This window comes from Abramis brama (genome assembly GCF_963993115.1).
Source record: "Abramis brama genome assembly, chromosome: 18".
Lineage (NCBI taxonomy): Eukaryota > Metazoa > Chordata > Actinopteri > Cypriniformes > Leuciscidae > Abramis > Abramis brama.
The window spans coordinates 32,972,327-32,989,418 of record NC_139980.1 but is presented as its reverse complement, the minus strand read 5'-3'; the positions used below and the strand labels follow the sequence as shown (position 1 = coordinate 32,989,418).

Genomic DNA, 17,092 nt, shown 5'->3' with positions numbered 1-17,092 from the left:
TGTCTTGTGTGCTGATGGCAGGCTTTGTTTGGAAAGCACAACTTGCTCTTCGAAGGACAAAATTTAATTAGATTGTGCTAATGAAGACAAAGTATCAACATGCATACTATTTTGTAATTTCTTGTTGAAAATGCTTTGTTTCAATACTGCATTGCACACTGTACATCAAGTGGCGACCCAACACAATCATATAGGCTAAAAAGATATAAAATATTATACAAACATACACACATATATATGTATATATATATATATATATATATATATATATGTATATGTGTATGTATGTATGTATGTATATATATATATATATGTATATGTATGTATGTATGTATGTGTATATATATATATATATATATATATATATATATACATACATATATATATATATATATATGTATATATATGTATATATATATATATGTATATATATATAAAAACTCGGTTAAAAACGGTTTTATGGTCATGTTTCGGTACAGAAAACTCAGGGAAACAAGGATTGTCAAATAAAAATAAAGAAATAAGAACAAATAATCAAACTACAACAGCACAAATAAATGCAATAAAGCAAAGATACAAATAAAATAAACAGCGCTTTTTAGGTATCTAACAGTTTTCAGGTACAGAAATGGAATAAAGTTATCAAATGAAAACAACATTGCATTGCATAAATTAAATAAAGATGAATCATTATTAAAGTTACAAAAGCTATTTAGTCAAGAGCAGTGTGTGGCTTCCTTGTCTTTTGTTGTTTGATTAACATTATTAAAAACAGACAGCAGGAATATTAGGCTGCTGTCACTTTAAGACATAATCCACGAATTTAATACAATCACACTGATACACATGCGTTGTCTTTCTCGACTGTTTACATTCACTTAAGACATATGCTACTGTTCGCTATACTCGCCAGAACGGGCATGTTGGCATAGTGTGACCGTTCAAGCGCAAGACTTGTAAGAGAACTCAATATTTACGCGCTGTCTGTGTTCTCTTAAACGTTTTCTTGCGCTTGAATGTTTAAATTGGCAAGACTTAAATGAGTTTAAATGCTGTTCAGGTCTCACCCATCAACACCCAGGTGATGACAGCGTAAATGACTGTTCATAACAGAGCATACGACACTCGCATTGAACAAAGTTTAGGGGAAGCCAGAATGCGCATCCCTCGACAAAAACATACGCTGGCCGAACTCTGTTGAAAATGACAATGCATAAAACAGACTGAGAAAAAACATGTTATAGATGCGTATGTGTCGTCAGGATGAATGAATGATAAAGCCTAGTCTAATGGATTGAATTCAACAATTCAACAAAGTCTTAACTAATGGATGGAAGTAGAGGTCTGCGCGGGACTGTTTTTTAAGTCCCGCTCCCGCCCGCTCCCGCTGGGGTTATATCCCGCACCCACCCGTTCCCGCTATATATACACTATTTGTTCACCCGCTGTCTGCTTAGAATAATTTTCTTCCCGACCCGACCATCCCGCTTAATATAGATCTCCCAGAATTTCACATGTAGGCCTACATTTTCACAGAGAAAATAAAAATGTAGTCTGCACCAATTTTTTTTTTTTTTTTTTATTCGCCTTGTCAATATACAAAATTTAACATTTTGCTGCAGACAGTAGGGGAAAAAATGTCGCAGCGAAAAAAAAATGAAGTGTAGGCTATTATTTTTATTCGTATTATCAAAATTCGTAACATTTTGCTGTCAACACAGGAAAAGTGTCAGAGAAAGAAAGAAAATATGACGTCATTAAGCAAAATATGTAGGCCTTAACCGAACAATATGTAGGGCAGACTGTAGCCTATACCGGGTGGTCGATAAGATTAAGATTAGGTAAAGCGAAGATATGCTGTTCTTAAAGAACGTCGGCGTCGGGAACGTGATATTGAATGACCGACCGCTCCCGTTCAAATTACACCAGAGTAACCGACCGCTACCGTTTTTTAGTCGGAAACTTAATCCCGCGGCGCAACATATCTGGTCGGGTCTCGCGGGTTCCGCGGAACAGCCGCGGGAATGCAGACCTCTAGATGGAAGTTCTATTGGGAAATATGGTTACATGACTAGATAAGACCCATATTTCTCGACTGGGATCGTGTAAAGACCTCGAAGCTGCATAGAGACGGACATTTGAACCTTCTTTGAACATAGTTGGTTGCAATTGAAGTCCATTCTGTGTTGAAAAATCCTGGAATGTTTTCCTCAAAAACCTTAATTTCTATTGAATAAAGAAAGACATGGATATCTTGGATGACATCGGGGTGAGTAAATTATCAGCAAAACATTTTTTGAAAGTGAACTAATCCTTTAATAACCACCAACCAACATGAAAGGCATGAAAGTCCTGCTTGTTAGACGGTTCTGCACTCATTAGGGAGACAGAGACCAAGAGATCTGCTTATCAGCACCAAACCCCTAGTGTGAGTCTCATTACTCAGAATCAAGTGGAAGAGTTTGTCTTGAGCTCAGATTGACTGACCACTATTATCTTCAAACACTCATTACGCTGTCAAATTATTTTCCGTCTATCTTATGGTTGTTGATTGGATGCGCGGCCCACTCTGAGATACCTCTCATTCGTACTTCTGCATATTCAAACTTGCAATGCCATTACTGGTCACATGGTTTTGATTATCATTAAAACGTTTTGTGATGGTTCGCAGTCTAAGATTGAAATTTTATAAGATTGAATGAAAGAATGAAAACAAATGTGAAAACAAGTGTGCGTGAATGTGATCTTTACGCAAGTAAAAACTTAATAAATAGGCTTTCCTGTAGCTCAAACAGTAGAGTGTTGACGCTTGCAACGCCATGGTCATGGGTTCGATTCCCAGGAAAAGCAAGAACTGATAAGAATGTAAAATGTGTACCTTGAAATGCAATGTAAGTCGCTTTGGATAAAAGTGTCTGCCAAATGCATAAATGTAAAAAAAGTTACTGTAGGTAAAAAAAGAAAAAGAAAAAAATGCAGTGTATATGCAGTTATGAAAATTACAGTCATTCAGCAAAAGGCAGGTTAATGCTGAAGAAGCCCTGACAGAGTTAACCTCACAGACTGTTATCTCCGCTTCACTGGGAGAGCAGAATCGCAGCTTTACCAGTCAAACTGGTGTAATTACGGAGCAAATGCTCCAATACTGACAGGTGGTGAATTGCCCCCTTAATAAGAGGTTTTACCTGCAAAATGAGAGAGTTTAACTGTTGCAGATGTTTTATATCTCTCACACACATAAATACTCCATTAAATCAGACATCATTCAGTTTTAAAGGCTCAGATGATGTGGCTCACAGGAGATTTTAAAAAAGGTTTATAGCCAAGGCTTTTACAAGCACACACTGGTTACTAAACTTAGATTTGATCCCATTGTATTTATTCTTTGTCACATTGCCTATATAACTAATGCACATACAGTGACTCAAAAACACTTAAAGTCACACTTTAAAATGTCTTAATGTTAAACAATCAAAGCAAGTCTTTACAGGGCTAAACTGCAGGAGGTTTTCTCTGTTTTCATTATTTATAACAAATGCCACTTAGTTTGTTTTTTATGCATCTAATGTAAAAACATTGAGACATATGTGCAAATATAATCTGTGGCCATTCTGAACATCCAATGATTTGTTACTGCAAAATCTCTGTAAATCAAACAATGGTGTTAGTCTGCCATCTGCTGGCTATTGAATCCAATCATTTAAGGTATTTAAAGTTATGGAGGGTGCATGTGTTTTCCATGTCCTAATAGCCTATTACATTGGGTATGACTACTTAATATAACTGCATTAACATAATAATTAACACAAAGACCTGTGATGAATAGGTACATGTAAAGAGAGAATTTATATTCGCTTTCTTTACTGATGCTTTGCACTGTGCATAATGATACAATGAAATGGCCGGTCAGTAAGTCAGTTATACTTCAAGGACATTTTTTTTATTTATTTATTCATTTATTTATTTTTTGCACAGAAACTGCACTGCATTCGAAATACAAAGACCATAAAAGGAAAGATTATATATAGGTAGGCCTAAACAATGGAAACCTCAATCTGTAAGAATGATAATCATGGTTCTTATGAAATTTGTTATTCTATTGTTTTATGAGTTTAAGACATTTTACAGTGTGGTAATTTTCAGCAAGAAAGACATTAAATCTAGGCAAAGTGGTTGAGAAGTTTGTTCTTGTGAATCATGAAAAATTTGCAATGCGATTTGTCGGCCTGATTCGAATCGGTAACGTCTTTTTGACCGATTCATTAAAAGAAACGACTCATATGAGTCTAAAGCTCAATCCTGGAGGGCCACAGCTCTGCAAAGTTTCGCTCCAGCCCTAATCACACACACCTGAAGCAGATAATCAGTCAGACTCATCAGGATTAATAGAAAGTTCCAGGCATGTGAGTTTGATTAAGGTTTGAACTCACTGAACCTCAAGGGCCAGTGTTAGTGGAAAATAAGATCTTAAATCCACACAGTGAGCAAAAGAAGTGACAATCCCTCTTTTTAACCCCTTCCTGCCAGCAGATCTACAAACAGTTCCTGATAGAGAAGACATTAATAAACTGATTTCACCCGGCAACACATTTGTGCTGTGCTGAGAGTCTTTACCCCTCCCCCCTGATTGGTTTCTGCTGTCTCAGTAGCCAATGAGCTCACTGCTCAGCCTTCAAATACTTGATTAGCATTTGCAATAGCATTACATCACGCTTTTAGAAGCACCCCTCCACCTTCCCCAGCTCCTCCTGTATAAATCTACTATGGGTAATTCCTGCTATATTGTACAGTAGCAGCATGTCTTACTTGCTCACAGCAACGTATCGTGTGTCTATTGGCAGTAGCAAGTCCCATATTAGCAGCAGCAATAACAGATCCATTCCACCAAGACCAAACATATCAACACTGTCATATCCATTACCATGCCAAACACTTTGAGAGTTGTCATGACAGAAATAATATTCACACAGATACACTCACCGGCCACTTTATTAGGAACACTAGTTCCAGGTTGGACCCGCTTTTGCCTTCAAAACTGCCTTAATTCTTTGTGTCAAAGATTCACCAAGTTGCTGGAAACATCCATGATGTGAATCTCTCGTTCCTCCACATCTCAAAGCTGATCTATTGGACTGAGATCTTGAGACTGTGGAGCCGTTTGAGTTTAGAGACTCACTGTCATGATCAAGAAACCAGTTTGAGCTGAATTGGTACTAAGGTATTATAATCATACATGCTTTCATGTTGTTTTCACCAAATTCTGACCCGAACATCTGAATGTCAGCAGAAATCCAGACTCATCAGACCAGGCAATGTTTCTCCAATCTTCTATAGTCTAGTTTTAGTGAGTCTGTGATTTATAGCCTCCGTTTTCTGTTCTCAGCTGACAGGAGTGACACCGGTGTGTTTCTTCTAAAGCTGGAGCTCTTCTGCTTCAAGATTGGACGTGTTCAGAGAAGCTCTTCAGCAGACCTCGCTTGAGACAAGTGTTTATTTGAGTTACTGCTGTCTTTCTATCAGCTGAATCAGTCTGGTCTATCTCCTCTGACCTCTGGCATCAACAAGGCATTTTCTCGCACAGAACTGACGCTCACTGGGTATTTTCTCTTTTTCGGATCATTCTCTGTAAACCCTATGGATGTGTAATCCCAGTAGATCAGCAATTTCTGAGACACTCAGACCAGCAACAACCGTGCCACGTTCAAAATCACATAAATCACTTTTCTTCCTCATTCTGATGCTCAGTTGAACTTCAGCAGAACGTGTTGATCATTTCTACATGCCTAAATGCTTTGAGTTGCTGCCATGTGATTGGCTGATGAGATATTTGCGTTAACAAGCAGTTAAACAGGTGTAATAAAGTGGCCGGTGAGTGTAGACTTACATACGTCCTTCCAATCACACAATCTGAGGGGATCCACTAACTCTAACATTGACTAACCCATCAGTGTAACAATTAACCCATCAGTGTATCAGTTAACCCATCAGTGTATCATTAACCCATCAGTGTATCATTAACCCATCAGTGTAACAATTAACCCATCTAGTTTATTTAAACATTTATTTTTTATAGAGCCGTTTATGAGTCAAAAGAGCCGGCTCTTTTCATTGAGCTGAGTGAAACGAACCGGCTCACGAAAAAGAGCCGAAATGCCCATAGTTATTAGGTGGCCAGTGTTTCACTTTCCCTCCAATAATATTTTGTTTTAATATCGCGGCGACGTATGTGTGATTACTGGGAACATAATAAAGACACCTGGACTCGGTCGAGACCAAAAGCCATATTTGGCAAGACCAGTGGCCAAGACCAAGACAAGTCCGAGTCCGAATACCAGCGAGTCCGAGACAAGTCCGAGACCATAGAAAAACGAGACCGGACTCGAGTACTACAGCCCTACTATCAATTAACCCATCAGTGTATCCATTAACCCATCAGTGTATCCATTAACCCATCAGTGTATCCATTAACCCATCAGTGTATCCATTAACCCATCAGTGTATCCATTAACCCATCAGTGTATCCATTAACCCATCAGTGTATCCATTAACCCATCAGTGTATCCATTAACCCATCAGTGTATCCATTAACCCATCAGTGTATCCATTAACCCATCAGTGTATCAATTAACCCATCAGTGTATCCATTAACCCATCAGTGTATCATTAACCCATCAGTCTATCAATTAACCCATAAGTGTATCATTAACCCATCAGTGTATCAATTAACCCATCAGTCTATCAATTAACCCATCAATTAACCCATCAGTGTATCATTAACCCATCAGTCTATCAATTAACCCATCAGTGTATCATTAACCCATCAGTCTATCAATTAACCCATCAGTGTATCATTAACCCATCAGTGTATCATTAACCCATCAGTCTATCAATTAACCCATCAGTGTATCATTAACCCATCAGTGTATCAATTAACCCATCAGTCTATCAATTAACCCATCAGTGTATCATTAACCCATCAGTGTATCAATTAACCCATCAGTGTATCAATTAACCCATCAGTCTATCAATTAACCCATCAGTGTATCATTAACCCATCAGTGTATCATTAACCCATCAGTGTATCAATTAACCCATCAGTTTATTAATTAACCCATCAGTGTATCATTAACCCATCAGTGTATCAATTAACCCATCAGTCTATCAATTAACCCATCAGTGTATCATCAACCAATCAGTGTATCATCAACCCATCAGTGTATCATTAACCCATCAGTGTATCAATTAACCCATCAGTGTATCATCAACCCATCAGTGTATCATCAACCCATCAGTGTATCAATTAACCCATCAGTGTATCATTAACCCATCAGTGTATCAATTAACCCATCAGTGTATCAATTAACCCATCAGTGTATCATCAACCCATCAGTGTATCATCAACCCATCAGTGTATCAATTAACCCATCAGTGTATCATCAACCCATCAGTGTATCATCAACCCATCAGTGTATCATTAACCCATCAGTGTATCAATTAACCCATCAGTGTATCATCAACCCATCAGTGTATCATCAACCCATCAGTGTATCAATTAACCCATCATTGTATCATTAACCCATCAGTGTATCATTAACCCATCAGTGTATCATTAACCCATCAGTGTATCAATTAACCCATCAGTGTATCATCAACCCATCAGTGTATCATCAACCCATCAGTGTATCATTAACCCATCAGTGTATCAATTAACCCATCAGTGTATCATCAACCCATCAGTGTATCATCAACCCATCAGTGTATCAATTAACCCATCAGTCTATCATTAACCCATCAGTCTATCAATTAACCCATCAGTCTATCAATTAACCCATCAGTCTATCAATTAACCCATCAGTGTATCATTAACCCATCAGTCTATCAATTAACCCATCAGTGTATCATTAACCCATCAGTGTATCATTAACCCATCAGTGTATCAATTAACCCATCAGTGTATCATTAACCCATCAGTGTATAGTGCATCTGAAACAGCACCAGAAATTGTTCTAGTTTGCAATGAAATACCATCTTAAAATTGCATTATGAGCATTATGAATCACTGCATTCGACTTCTGTTGCTTAATTGTTCATGTCGCATTGCATTCAAAACACAGTGAAGGCCACAAAAACTATGAAACAGGTATAAATGGCATTGTTTAATTTGTGATATTTTAAACATTCCTTTCTCAAAGATTCATATGACAAATGTACAGGAATAATTATTTTCACATTTATATATATATATTTTTTTCTCATGTTATTGCTTTACAGTAAAATGCATTGGTTGGATACTGTATGTCCATTAAAGCATGACAATACATTCATATATACGTTTTACAGATGTATTCAGTTATGGTTCATAGTAACTAACTTGACATGAAATATATATATATCTTGATCATTATACATTTATTATTATTGGCATGAATCCCACATCACGTTGAGTTCACAGTGAATGGGGTCGCAGTTCATACACGTATTGAATGAGTGTGCGCTTATTTTGTAAGTTCCCATACAATCCACAATATGTAGAGGTACAACAATTATGCCATCTGAATTCTACTTGTTAAAAAAATGACTTCATAAACAGATATGTGATACATAATTCATTGTGTGTGTGTGTGTGTGTCACATAATGTGTGTGTCACAAATCAAGTCTCAAATGAAGAGCCCACCAGTTCAACTGATGGTAAATCGGTCAAGGTCAAAGCATCTCAAACATATGTACAAATAATCTTTATCTAGCTGCAACAGCTGTAAAATTCTGCATTATCAATATGTGCATTTTCAGGGCAAATCCAGAAAATGTCCAGGTCAAAATTCACCCACAAATAAAGATATTATATTTTGCATAAAGAAAACAAAGTCTATATTCAAGACCAAGAGTTTTTGCATGGAAAAAATATATATTTTCATGACAATTACAACACATTTCCCACAAATTATCATTGTGTGATGCAAACAAATAAATAATCATAAATAAATAAATGATGAAACCTGATTATTATTGTAATAAAATAAATTATGACATTTTATGTAGATTGTATACATCATGGTAGTTTTGTCATACTGCCTTAAACGAGAATAAAATATTGTACACTGTAAAAAGAAGTTGCTGCCTTGCATTTTTTAAGAACAATCAGCTTAGATGTTTAATTTCAACTTAAATGGCATTAAACTGACTTTAGAAATGAGTAGAAACTCGAAAATTGCTTAACTTATTTTAATAAGTTAAACGATGTAAAAACATGTTGTCAACTTATTGATCATATCATTTTTTTTTTTTTTACAGTGTATTACGGTATTTATTTAAAAGAGAATTACAAAAACATCCAAGCATTGAGAGGAAAATGTGCTTAATTTTCATGAAATCAGTCACAATAATAATAATAATAATAGTACAAAAACAGAATTCACGTGCAAAACATAATGTTGTCTTTTGATCTGGGGTGAAATATGGACGTTTTTGTTAGATTTAACCCCTTTTATTACAAAATGGCACTAGAGAATATTCATCTATGCTTGGTTTTGTTCTTTATATGTTCCTTTGTCAGACAGAAACGCATTTACATGAAGTGTCTGTAAGAAAAGTCAAGAGGAACTAATAGTCTGGGTGACGTTGCGAGGAAAGCGAGTTTGATGTGAAGCTGAAACCAAACAACCATCTCAGAAACATCCTTCTCAAAGTCGTCTTCAGTGTGTGAGTCTTGAAGTCAGTGCCACTTCTTCCCTGCATAGTGTCCACAACAAGTCCAAATCCCATTGCTATTGCACTCCCAACATTCATAAAAGATCATGTTTTGATATTGTTCCCCTCTGACATCCGGAATGATCTGCACAGAAACAGCAGTGCTCATATTTGCATAAACCCACAAAAGCATCTGCGGATTCCCACATGACGGGGAAACGTCTCCACAGAGGTTCGGTTCTGTAGCTGCCAGGTCGAACTGGGCAAGGGATGTGGTTGCCATGGAGACGACTGTCCGGAGATCACCTCGGTGGAACGTCCCACAATGCATTGCAGGCGTGCTCACGTTGCAAAAAAAACATGTGTCTTGTTTTCTAGTACAAATTCTTAAATGAAGATTTCACCTGAGAAGCCAAATGACTGAAGATATTAGGTCTTCTTTTCTGAAAAAGGTGTCAAAATGAAGTCAGTTTATGCTTAAAACTATTTCAAAATGAATTCTTGAATCATTGGCAAATAGTTTTAAGCGTAAACCTGAGTGAATTTAGTTTGATTTACACTTAAAAAAAATAAGAAACGTATTTAGAAATGCAAGAGTAATGGAGAAGTATTGCACATCATCCTCCAAAATATGTACAGTATATACAGTATATATATATATATATATATATATATATATATATATATATTTATTATTATTGTTTTAAGCAAAAACACTGCATTTAGACACATTTACAGAAAACAAGACTTCATATTTTCAGTCATTTTGCTTCTCAAATAAATTAATCTTCATTTAAAAATCCTACATTTATTTACTTACATTTATTTGAGAAGCAAAATGACTGAAGATATGAAGTCTTGTTTTCTAAAAAATATATTAAAATGAAGCGAGTTTTTGCCAAAAACAAGAAAAAAACATACAAAAACATCCAAGCATTGAGAGTTTGCGAGAAAAATACGTCAATATGAAAAGAAAAAAAAACAATTATGTGCAAAATTTTATGTTGTCTTTTGATCTGGGGTGAAATATGGACGTTTTTGTTCAATTTAACGCCTTTTATTACAAAATGGCACTAGAGAATATTCATATGCATGCTTGGTTTTGTTTATGTTCCTTTGTCAGACAGAATAAAAAACGGAGAATATACATTTCTAAATATTTTTTCTTCTTTGTTTAAGAATAAGAATAAGAATTCACTCAGGATGCTTAAAACAATTTGCCAGTGATTTAGAAAATGTCTTAAATCAAGACAATTACAAGATAATAAGTTTTGTTTTCTGAAAAATGTATGAAAATGAAGTGAGTTTTTGCTTAAACAAGAAAAAACATATCTGCTAATGGGGTCAGAAAAATCATCTTTTTTTCTTGTTTTAATCAAAAACTCACTTAATTTGGATCAATTTCTTCTGAAAAACAAAACTCAATTTCTTAAGTCATTTTGTTTCTCAAGTAAATGTAACTTGATTTAATAATGTTTAGATATTTGTACTGGGAACAAGACAAATCCACTGAGGATGGATTGATCAGGTGAGGGACCGTCGTGAAGATTCACACACACACACACACATACACACGTCTGACGGAGGGAAGCACTTTGAATGAGACCGAACCACTCACTTACTTAAAAATGCTAATGTCTCAGTTTCCCCCTCTGGAAACATCAGTGTTAGGAGACTGAATCTCAGGAGCATCAAGACCTGCTCTAAACCACCACAAACCACACTTATAATGAATATGATTATTAAATCTCTTCATAGGCAAGTTTATATTCACAGAGCCCTCAGAGAGGCTACAGCAAAACCACCGAACATGATGAAGCAACAAGATTTTGTAAATAACACACACACACACAAAAAAACACAAATTCCACAATTGCACTGCAAAACAAAATCATTCATCATCAGTATTTATGTGTGGTTTTCTTGAAAAAAATATCTAAACTTGAATTAAGTTGATTTTTCTCACATCATTGGAAAATTAAGAAAGAAAATAAGAAAACTTTGAAAACTCTTAATAACTCAGAGTCATAATATCAGTGAGTATTTAAAATTGAGCTTACCTCATTAGCAAAAACTCTTATTCACTGTCTAATCGATTAATCGCTAATATATACATATATATAATACATATATATTATACTCACACACACCTATATAAACTTTTATGTTAGATGTTAGACATCACTGCTCTTTTTACAGTAACAATGTACAAAATTTCTCTTGCATTTGTAAATATTATTACTTTTTGTTTTTACTAAATTTAGTCAGGTTTATGCTTAAAACCTTGTTGCTTATTGATTTTCTTTTGTCTGTTTTTGATGTGCATTATAATTAAAATGTATTATTATTATTATTATTATTATTATAAAAATAGCCAATGATATAATAAGGAAAATAAAATTAATTGAGGACATTCTGTTTACACCTTTAAAACTCTTAATAACTCAACGTTATAATATTTTACATTTTTTATTCACCTCATTTGCTCTTTTTACTCTTATTATAATAACAATGGATTATGTGCAATATTTTCACTTCTCTAAATATGTTTCTTGCTCTTTTAAGCATTTATATAACTAAATTTAATCAGGTTTATGCCTAAAACCATTCGCCAATGCTGTAAGAAACTAACACACACACACACAAAATACTCTTTGCAAACCCTTAATAACTCAAAGTCTTAATTTCATCAAGTTTTGAATTCAAACTTACCTCATTGGCTAAATGTTTCTTCTTTCTTTATGCATAAATCAAACTAAATTTGGTCAGAACTTATCTTGTTTTAAGGATGTTTGGATATTTCTACAGGAAAACAGCCCCAAAAATCCTGATAAGAAAAGAAAATCATGTCCTGATCCGGCACGACTCAAAACACGTTCAAATGATAAGTAATTAGTCTGTCTGCAATGAAGATGGGCTGCATCCGAAATCACACAGGTACTTAAAGGGGTGGTTGATTATAAATTACACTTTTTGTGTAATGTTGCTGTTTGAGCATAAACAACATCTGCAAAGTTACAACGCTCAAAGTTCAAAGCAGAGGGAGATATTTGCTTTTAAAGAAATCGCTTTTTAAGGACTACAACAAACGGCTGGTAGAGACTACACAACATTCCTCCAGGGTTAGTGACATCACCAACCCTAGAATTTACATAAACCCGCCCCCTGAACACGATTTATAGATTATCAAGACAGAATATGCTAATCAATGACTAGAAGATAACTACACATAAGCTACATAAATTCATCAACTAACCATTCAGAAATGTCCTGTTGCTTCTACATGTTGTCACTTCTTCTTGAGTCTCTCCATCATTGTCTGACACCGATTTGAACATAAAAGGCTAAAAGTTTTTGAAATTTTCAGTGCATGTGTGTGTGAGATAAAAGGACACAGGCTGTTGTAGCTCCGCCCCCTGTGCCGGGAGCAGCAGCTCATTTGCATTTAAAGGGACACACACAAAACTGTGTGTTTTTGCTCACCCTCAAAAAGTGACAATTTTAACATGCTATATAAAAATATCTGTGGGGTATTTTGAGCTAAAACTTCACACACACACTCTGGGGACATCAGAGACTTATTTTACATCTTGTGAAAAGGGCATTATACCACCCCTTTAAATAAGTAATTACTTCACGACCGCTAAAAAAGTACTTTCTTTATAGTAATAATGTAATCTGTACTACATCCGCCATGTTGTCATTATCATGAGTACTATGAGTACTGTGAACTCACACATACTTCTTTTGTCACATACAGTTTTTTTGCCTATTATATAGTAGGGAAGTATGCGATTTCGGATGCAGCCACTGTTAATTCTGTGACGAGCTTCAACATTGCTGATGATTAATATGCAGATATTTTGGACTAATGAGATTTCACTGTGGGTGGAGCCAGCCTGCATGATAGTTTGTTCGCACAAACATTCTTATGACGATCGTGCCTGATTAGGACACGGTAAGAAAATGCCCTTTACGATACAGTAATAATAGATAATGTGCAATACTTTCATTTTTCTTGCATTTCTACAAATTTTAGGGCTAAAAAAAAGTGATATGCTGCAAAATAATTCACAGTTGTATGAGCAATAAAGACTTTGTGAAGAGATTTGACTCGGAGGACATTTGAGACACGCTTACAAAAACACCCTTTCAACAAAGTGACAAAGAAAAAGAAACGAGAAGAGAAGATAAACAGGCGTGTAGAAAAGGGTGAGTGTTTATTCAGGCGCCCGTATACGTTCCTGATGCAATCCATATTTGGCGGACACGCAATGCATTTTGGGATATTAAAGATCTCCACTGGAAGAGAAGAGCTGCCGAGGAGGAGTTCCTCTTTCTGGGGTTCGAGAGGTCAGGAAAATGAGCTTGACTGGAAGATCTTCTCCATCTGTCCACAGTGAAATGAGTCGCAGTGAATCAAGCGTTAGTCCTGATGAAGACTAACATTCGTCCCGTCTGAGGTGATGATGGCTCTGGAGTGCAAGGATAGAGAAACTCAGGATGATCGTGACATCAGGATGGTGCATTCTGGGATATGGAGCTGTTGGTGAGGCTCTAGTCTTCCCGACACATGGGTATGTTGACGAAGGTGAAGACGTTGTATTCGATCATGATGGAGAAACAGAGGAAGATGGCGTACAGCACCAGCACATAAACACCCAGCTTAAAGTCCAACTTCCAGCCGTTCAGGTGGATCCCAAGAATCTGCGGGTGAAGAAGATGAAGAAAACAGGAACATACGAGAGGGAGTCCATTTCTGCAACTCAGGACTCATTTGAAGTCTATACGTCAATGCATAAAGTCGAGATGTCAATTATGCAATGTCTAACCAGGGCTAAATAGATCAAAGTATTTGATTACCAAACATATTCTGCTAATAAAAACGAATAGTAAAGTTTTTTTTTTTTTCGAACAACTGTCAGTCAATTCATAACAACATTGGAAATAACTTTTTAATTTTATTGTCATTTCTATATTATAAAGTGCTAAATTGAAATTTATAGTGTGAATGTATCTGTTTTTATTATTTTTTTAATTTGAAATCAAACGTTTGATAAAAAAAACATTCAGCAAGTATATTTAAGCAATTATTGTCATTATATATAACCTTTTAAATTTTAATACCATTTCTACATTATCAAGTGCTAAACTGAATTTGTAGGCCTATCCGTTTTTATTAATTGATTTTTATTATCAACCATTTGATTGTTAAAATTTGCACCAAAAAAATACAATATTCAGTTTAAGCAATCGTCAATCACTTTGCATAACATAAGAAAAACCTTTTTCATTTCATTGTCATTTCTATATTATCAAGTGCTAAATTGAATTGTATAGTGTGAATGTGTTTTTACTGATTTTTTCAAAATGTATTAAAAAAATCTTTCATTTGATTATCAAAACATTCAGCAAGTAAAAACTTTAAGCAATTGTCAATCATTTTGCAATAACATTAGAAATAACTTAAATTTGATTGTCATTTCTATACTATCAAGTGCTAAATAAAATGTTATAGTTTGATTGTATCTGTTTATATTAATTAATTTTTTCGTTATTTGATTTATTTAAAAGAACCAGCCATTTGATTATTTAAATTTTTGCCCAAAAAAAATCAGTTTAAGCAATTGTCAATCACTTCGCAACATTTATTTAAAAATAAATCAACCATTTGATTAACAAAATATTCAATAAGTTAAAACTGACAATGCAATATTCAGTTTAAACAATCGTCAATCACTTTGCAATTACATTAGAAATAACTTTTTAATTTCATTGTCATTTCTACATTATCAAGTGCTAAATTGAATTGTATAGTGTGAATGTATGTTTTTATTGATGGATTTTTTTATTGTTAGATTTATTTAAAAGAATCAACCATTTGACTAATCTAAACTGATCTAAACCTTCAGCAAAAAAATGAAACTACGCTCGTTAAAATTACAAATGATTTACTTTTAGCATCTGACCAAGGCTGCATCTCAATACTAGTTTTACTTGATCTTAGTGCTGCGTTCGATACTATAGATCACACAATACTCTGAGATCGACTACAAAATTATACTGGTGTTCAAGGACAAGCATTAAGCTGGTTTAGATCATACTTATCAGACCGCTACCATTTTGTCTATTTAAATGGAGAAAAATCGATCATAACTCCAGTAAACTATGGAGTGCCGCAGGGATCTGTGTTAGGCCATCTGTTATTCTCAATATATATGCTGCCACTTGGAAATATTATAAGGAAACATGGAATTAGTTTCCATTGTTATGCTGATGACACTCAAATCTATATTTCATCACGGCCAGATGAAAACGCTAAATTATCCAAATTGACAGAGTGTGTTAAAGATATAAAAGATTGGATGACGCGCAATTTTCTTTTATTAAATCCAGACAAGACAGAGGTACTAATCATCGGTTCAAAAAACCGCCCACAAAACCTCTCACACTACAACTTTAACATAGTAGGATGTCCTGTTACTTTATCCTCTACAGTAAAAGACCTGGTTGTTATACTAGACTGCAACCTGTCTTTTGAAAATCATATTTCATATGTTACAAGAACAGCCTTTTTCCACCTTAATGAGTTATTGAGAATGAGACTTAATGAGAAAAATGAGTTCATGCATTCATGACCTCGAGACTAGATTACTGTAATGCTTTGTTGGCCGGTTGTCCTGCGTCATCATTAAACAAGCTACAGTTGGTCCATTTTCACATTTAGCTCCAAAACTCTGGAATAGTCTTCCTGATACTGTTCGTTGCTCAGACTCGCTCTCCCAGTTTAAAACTAGATTAAAGACGCATCTCTTCAGCCAGGCATTCATATAATACTTTTAATCTTACAGTTAAATCCAACCTCTAGTTCATAAACGCCAGAGGAGAACTGGCCCCCGACTGAGCCTGGGTTCTCCCAAGGTTTTTTTTTTCTCCATTAGGTCACCTGATGGAGTTTTTCAGTTCCTTGCCACTGTTGCCTTTGGCTTGCTCAGTTGGGGATATTTGGGGATATTTAATTTAATTAATCAATCAACAATACTATTGATCAGCATTACCAAACGTGGATGTTTTCCACTAGAAACAAGCATTGATGTATTATTTTAATTTAATACTGTGAAGCTGCTTTGATACAATCTGTATTGTGAAAAGCGCTATATAAATAAACTTGACTTGAAAAATAAAAAATAAAAAAATAATTCAGTTTAAGCAATTGTCAATCACTTCACAATAACATTAATTGCCTTTCTTGCTGTTTTAATTGTATTGTTATTTAAATTTTATTGTATTACTATTATCAAGTGCTAAATTAAACCTTTTAAATATATCTGTTTTATTAACCGTTTTGAATTAGCCTATTATTATTTGACGTTTAGAATTGTATTCAATATCTTTATCATTTTT

At 35.0% G+C, this 17,092-nt stretch overlaps 1 protein-coding gene across 1 annotated transcript in view; it reads right to left on the bottom strand.

The window, feature by feature from the left end:
- Positions 1-10,469: 10,469 nt before the first annotated feature.
- The window catches only part of slc24a4b (solute carrier family 24 member 4b), a 57,280-nt gene continuing 50,657 nt past the window's right edge, over positions 10,470-17,092 (bottom strand). Inside the window, exon 17 of the mRNA XM_084090548.1 lies at positions 10,470-14,395. Coding sequence (XP_083946674.1) covers positions 14,246-14,395 — 150 coding nt within the window. The 3' untranslated portion in view covers positions 10,470-14,245. The remainder of the gene's footprint in view (positions 14,396-17,092) is intronic.